Genomic DNA, 6,158 nt, shown 5'->3' with positions numbered 1-6,158 from the left:
CGGCAAAGATTAATCGCAATTAATCGCATGCATACAAATTAAAAGTGCATTTTTGAATAATAAATGTGTCTGTGCTGTGTGTAATAATTAATAAATAAAAATAAACATTTTTATTTATATATAAAAAAATGTGTTTATATATAAAATATATCAAAATATAAATAAATATATATATATACACACACACATGTAAATGTTTCTTAAATACATGAATGTGTGTATTTATATATACATAATAATAACACACACACTGCAAAAAATGATTTTCAAAAAAAAAATTCTTAGCATTTTTGTCTTGTCCTCAGCGAAAACATCCAAAAACTCCCAAATCAAGATGCTTCCTCTTCATGAGCAAAACGACCCAAGGAAACAAGTCTAGTTTTTAGATCAAAAATATCAAATATAAGTGATTTTGTGCACAAAACAAGCAAAAAAAATCTGCCAATGACGTAAGCAAAAAAATCTTGAACATTTTTCTTGAACACTAAATTCAAGAAAAATTCAAGAAAAAATAGTTTTGCCCCATTGGCAGATTTTTTTGCTGCGTTTGTGCACAAAATCACTTAAATTTGATATTTTTGGTCCAAAAACTAGACTTTTTTCTTGGGTGATTTTGCTCATGAAGAAAAAACATCTTGATTTAAGAATTTTTAGATATTTTTACTGAAAACAAGACAAAATAACTAAGATTTTTTTCTTGAAAATCATTTTTTCCAGTGCAGCACTCATATCAAAAATTACTTTTATTTTGTATGCGATTAATCGCGATTAATCTTTGCCCAGCACTATTAAAAAAGAAATAAGAGAGCCTGTTTGTTGGTCCATTGGGTCGGATTGCCTTCACACTAACACCAAAATGCTCCAGAGTAGTTTGCAAGTTTGTTTTGGTGCGGATTGGCGTGTTCACATAGGCCTAAACGAATCAAACCAAAGGAGAAAACGCACCAGTTTCCAAAACAAAGGCTCAGGTCTGAAAACAAATTAAACAGACGTTACTGCTTTTTCAGATGAGTTTTGAGGGAAACCTGCACTGATCCTGCAACATTTAGCTCTCAAAACATTTCACAACTTAAGAAGTGGTCTATCTCCGTGTGCGTATGCTGTTGCTTATTTAGTAAACATCTGGCATGTGCGCTCATGCCTCCTCATGTTGCCACACTGAGTGAAGGTCTTTGAGCACCAGTTACAGCGATATGGCCGCTCTCCCGTGTGCGTGCGCATATGCATGCGAAGATAATCAACCTTAGAAAAGTCTCTGCCGCACCAGTGACAGCTGAAGGATCTTTCATGCAACTTCCTATGCAACTGCAGTTTTGTCAAGTCCTTTAACAGCCTTCCACACTTGTTACACTTATATGGCCCGTTACGATCACGACTGTCTGCTATAGTAGTGGAGTGTCGCGTGCAATGGAGCTCTTTCCTCTGTGCTTTATTCAATGTGGTTGAAGTGTCACAACCTGTTCTTAGTTGGTGTGTTGTGTCTGAGCCGTGACACTGACCTGCAGGGGCAGTAATAACTGATGATGTTATTGTGATAATAGTGTCATCCTGCTCAGTCTTGATCGTATCAGTGGGCAAGTTTGCATTCCACCTCTTATCTATACCCTGAGAAACAAGCTGCTGTTCTTCCATAGAAGATAAAGATGATATGGAGGAGCTCTCTTTTAAATGCACTGACTCCATATCCTCTGAATCTGTTTTACTCATTGAAATGAAGTCTCGTAAGCATGGTTTCTCGTCACTGAATGAATCTGGACTCTGGCCATGGTCCTTTGTTTGCAAAGTCTCTTGGTCTTCTGTTTCCTTTTGGTACCCAGACCCACCTGTTGGTAGTTCTGTGGGGAAAACTTCATCAGTAATATGCTGAGAGATTTGATGGACTTGTCCTGGATGAAGAAAGCAATACAGGATAAATGTGCAATTTTTGTGAAATTTACTAATATATATATATATATATATATGAAGAGTTTGGTTCCAAAACGAGATAACTCAGTTTTTAACATTTTTGTCAAAATGTATTATTATGTTATTATTTTGTTTTATGGTGCTACTTAGCTGTTTTTTAAGTTATGAAGGTTTAAATCAAAACAAACCAACTGCAGTTGAATTGATATTAATTGGAATGCAAGATTTCTGAAAAAAAAACGGAGTTATCTCGTTTTGCAAAGAAACTCTTCATAAACAGTACTTAATATTGCAGCATTTTTCTGTTTACTATATAGTGAAGTATACTACAGTATTTGTTTGTTGGGGAAATTAGTTATTGGACTTTAATTTGAATTTTTGAGTATATATTGTTTATATGTTTCTATCCATTATTACTCTATTTATTATTTCTAGACAAATATTTTATAAACAAACGACCTTTCCCATTTTTTCTTTCCTTTTTTTGTTATAGACACTCACATGTGGAATATGATATATAGTAAACTGTATATAGACACTAAAGTGTTTTTAAACCTTAATATAGAAAATACCATACAATTAGGGAGTTTACTATGGTATTTTTTTATGTGGCCTGTTATCATCAGTTTCTCAGGCATCTCTCTTTTCCTTTCTTTTTCCTTCTCTCTTCCTTTATTTCTTATTTGTACAAATTAAATAAATATCCATTTAACAAACTTTGAAAAAATGGTAAATTTTTCGTCCTTGAATACACTGGAAACATTAAGATCCGTAAAGCGAGACTGTAACTTTATTAATAAAAAAACAAATACCACCTGCGTGGCCTTCGTTATTGTTTCTACTTGTACGACTTGGGTAAAATCTTATGGGCTAAGCCATTCGCATTAATTATGTATAAGTAAATGTTTACCGTTTAAATGTTTCTCTGTCCTGATCAAAACATCCCTCAGTTGTCGTTTAAGCTTTGCGTTCTCTGTTCGAGTGCGATCAGCCTCCTCTCGGTAATCTTTGACTGTTACCTCCACCTCCTCAAAGATCTCACGAATGACAGCGGACATACGATTCAACAAATGTGAACGTAACATATCTAGTTTTGACATTTTACCAAGTATAACATTAAAAACAAATCTAATAACACACGCGGAAGCAACTCGTATTGTATGTCGGATGTTTGCGGAGTAACAAATTGCATTACCGCCGCCTACTGTACTGTAGCAGTGAACTGTGTGTGTACTAATGCAGTGGTTCTCAATTCCAGTCCTCGGGACCCCCCTCCAAAATGTTTTAGATGTATCCTTATATGAAACACCCGATTCAGTTCATCAGCTTGTTAGTGTGTTAATTAAGGAGCCTGATGAGTGAAATCAGGTGTTTCACACAAGGAGACATCCAAAACACTCCGGAGGGGGGCCCCGAGGACCGGAACCGAGAACCACTGTACTAATGAATGATGCTGATGTGTGTACCCTATTCATGAAAGCAATATTTTCTGACTCAAATAAATGCTTTGTGGACCACCGAGGATACATTTTCTTCACATTTTGCCTGTGAAAACCCAGTTAGTGTCATTTTATTATGATTTAATGTTGTACATAAAATCATCCTCCATAATGTAAATAGCAGTCTGTGAAAATGTAACATTAACATCTTTAATATTGACTGAAGGAGGCCGTGTCAAATATTGAAATTAAAATTTGATGCCCAAAATCTCATTATTAGATTATGAGACTTTAGCCTGGATTTCAGGTTTACATATGTTTAACACATAGACCCCTCGAACAGTGATGTCAACCTTCTGACTTCCTAAGGTCCCTCATTGTCCACAGAGTTTCAGGACCCCAACTCATAACTTCTACCCGTAAGTCATAACTTAAAACAAACACTGAGAAATATTTTGATTTTTATGCTCTATTTTGCCTATTTTCATGCTTTTTAAAAAAAAAAATATTTTTGGTCATCTTGAGGACCCCCTAGTTGGCCCTGGACCTCTGTTTGAAAAATACTGCCTATTTGTTTCTCCTTTTTAAAAATTAATTTATAACTGTGTAATAGTCTTATATTTAATGTCACCAAAAAGAAGAATACACTTTTAAAAATAAAGTTGCTTCACAATGCCACAGAGAAACCTTTTCTATCTAAATGGTGCTTTAAAGCACCTTTAACATCTAATAACCTTTCTGTTTTACAAAAGGTTCTTCAGATTATAAAAATGTAAAAAGAAATGTTTTTTAAAGAACCTTTTACTAAATGGAACTAAAAATGGTTATTCTATATGGCATCACCTTTATTTTCAAGAATGTAGAGCCCATTGTCTGAAATGTTTTCATTTTGCTTTTATACATACACTCTCAGAAATAAAGGTACAAAAGTTGTCACTGTGACAGTACCCTTTCAAAAAGATACAGGTTTGTATCCGAAGAGTGCATAGTACTTCAAAGGTAGATATTTCCAGTTCAAAGATACATATTTGTACCTAAATGGTACATTTTAGGACATTTTTTAAGGGGTACTGCCCCAGTGACAGCTTTGTACCTTTATTTATGACAGTGTACCTGTACATTTCTACATGATGACTGTATGAAATAAATGTTGCTGTACAATGCACACACATTTCCAAGAACAGCACGGCTCTTGAAACACTTTCAGTGGAGGCTTTGAGCAACACATTATTTTAAGACCTTTTACAGACAGCCTTCATCTGTCTCAGAGGAATTGAAGTTTCCATCCGTTTAATGGCTTAGCCTCTCATTATAAAATGGCTGATTTCACTGTGTGCACTCACATCTTTCTCTTTCAGATTTTAATTAAGCTCTGAGCGCATACCTCAATCACTGTCTGCTCCTCACAGAGCTGCGTATCTGACAAATGACAGCAGAGGGCATTTGAGGTCTGGGCTCCCTTTTTCTTTTATTCCAGCTCAAAAGCATTACAATGAAATATAAAAACATATGCCTAGACCCCTAACATTTTATTTGACATCTCAGTGGCAAAATCATTAGCAATATTGACAGACTGATTTACCCTTCAAAGACGTTAATTATGATGTCATTATAAACAAACGCAATGACATATAGAAGACAGACATATAGAATTATGACTAGGAGTCAAGGGAATAGAATAAAAATACATTTAAAATAACATTTTTATTTTTTGTTTTCAATTCAGTTTTAATTTAAATGTAATGAGTACAAATTACTTCAAAAAATATTTTCACTGTAGTGGAAATCAGAGCTTAATGCACTGTTTGGTATTTGTGGATTACTGCAACCTTACCAAGTTCTCAGCTTCTATTATCTTCACGGTCAAATAAGTGGTCAAGAGCTTGCCAAACAGTTAGAGGTACAATCTCTGCCACTTAGATCAAATTTAACCAACACATAATTTGATTAGAATGTGTAATGAAATCCCACAAGGTTAAGTGCACTCTTTCTTGTTGTCTCACTCGCTCCTCTCTTTATTCTATAGAATAGAATGAGAATGAGAATGAGAATGAGAATGAGAATGAGAATGAGAATGAGAATGAGAATGAGAATGAGAATGAGAATGAGAATGAGAATGAGAATGAGAATGAGAATAAGAATAAGAATAAGAATGAGAATGAGAATGAGAATGAGAATGAGAATGAGAATGAGAATGAGAATGAGAATGAAAATGAGAATGGGAATGGGAATAGAACAGAATAGAAATGGGAATAGGAATAGAAAGGGGAATGGGAATAGAATAGAATATGAATGAAATGGAATGGGATTTGGAATAGAATAGAATAGAATAGAATAGAATAGAATGGGAATGGGAATAATACAGAATAGAAATGGGAATATGAATAGGAATGACATGGAATGGGAATAGAATAGAATAGGAATGGGAATAGAATAGGAATGGGAATGAAATGGGAATGGAATAGAATAGAATAGAATAGAATAGAATAGAATAGAATAGAATAGAATAGAATAGAATAGAATAGAATGGCAATGGAATGGGAATAGAATAGGAATAGAACAGAATAGAAATGGGAAGGGGAATAGAATAGAATAGGAATGAAATGGGAATGGGATTTGGAATAGAATAGAATAGAATAGAATGGCAATGGAATGGGAATAGAATAGGAATAGAACAGAATAGAAATGGGAATAGAATAGAATAGGAATGAAATGGAATGGGAATGGGAATGGGATTTGGAATAGAATAGAATAGAATAGAATAGAATAGAATAGAATAGAATAGAATAGAATAGAATAGAATAGAATAGAATA

The 6,158-nt window shown here is 34.2% G+C and overlaps 1 protein-coding gene across 2 annotated transcripts; it reads right to left on the bottom strand.

Annotated features, from left to right (window-relative positions):
• Positions 1-694: 694 nt before the first annotated feature.
• Positions 695-3,109, bottom strand: LOC129436297 (uncharacterized). 2 transcript variants are annotated; one of them, XM_055194345.2, is made up of 2 exons: positions 2,816-3,109; positions 695-1,886 (listed from the first exon to the last, which is right to left on the bottom strand). In XM_055194345.2, exons 1-2 carry the CDS (start codon positions 3,003-3,005, stop codon positions 1,108-1,110), a joined length of 969 nt encoding a protein of 322 aa, XP_055050320.2. In that variant the 5' UTR covers positions 3,006-3,109; the 3' UTR covers positions 695-1,107. The 2 variants fall into 2 exon arrangements, with proteins under 2 accessions (XP_055050320.2, XP_055050321.2); XM_055194346.2 differs by having other exon boundaries at positions 695-1,835.
• Between the last annotated feature and the right edge of the window lie 3,049 nt (positions 3,110-6,158).

This window comes from Misgurnus anguillicaudatus, chromosome 19 (assembly GCF_027580225.2).
Source record: "Misgurnus anguillicaudatus chromosome 19, ASM2758022v2, whole genome shotgun sequence".
Taxonomy (NCBI): Eukaryota; Metazoa; Chordata; class Actinopteri; order Cypriniformes; family Cobitidae; genus Misgurnus; species Misgurnus anguillicaudatus.
The sequence above is the reverse complement of the archived record's forward strand: the minus strand, read 5'-3'. Positions and strand labels throughout refer to the sequence as shown.

Excerpts from the sequence above, each read along its gene's own strand:
- LOC129436297 (XM_055194345.2), bottom strand. The coding sequence starts at position 3,005 with ATGTCAAAACTAGATATGTTACGTTCACATTTGTTGAATCGTATGTCC. Across the intron at positions 1,887-2,815 it reads GACAGAGAAACATTTAAACG|GACAAGTCCATCAAATCTCT; the intron begins GTAAACATTTAC and ends TTCTTCATCCAG.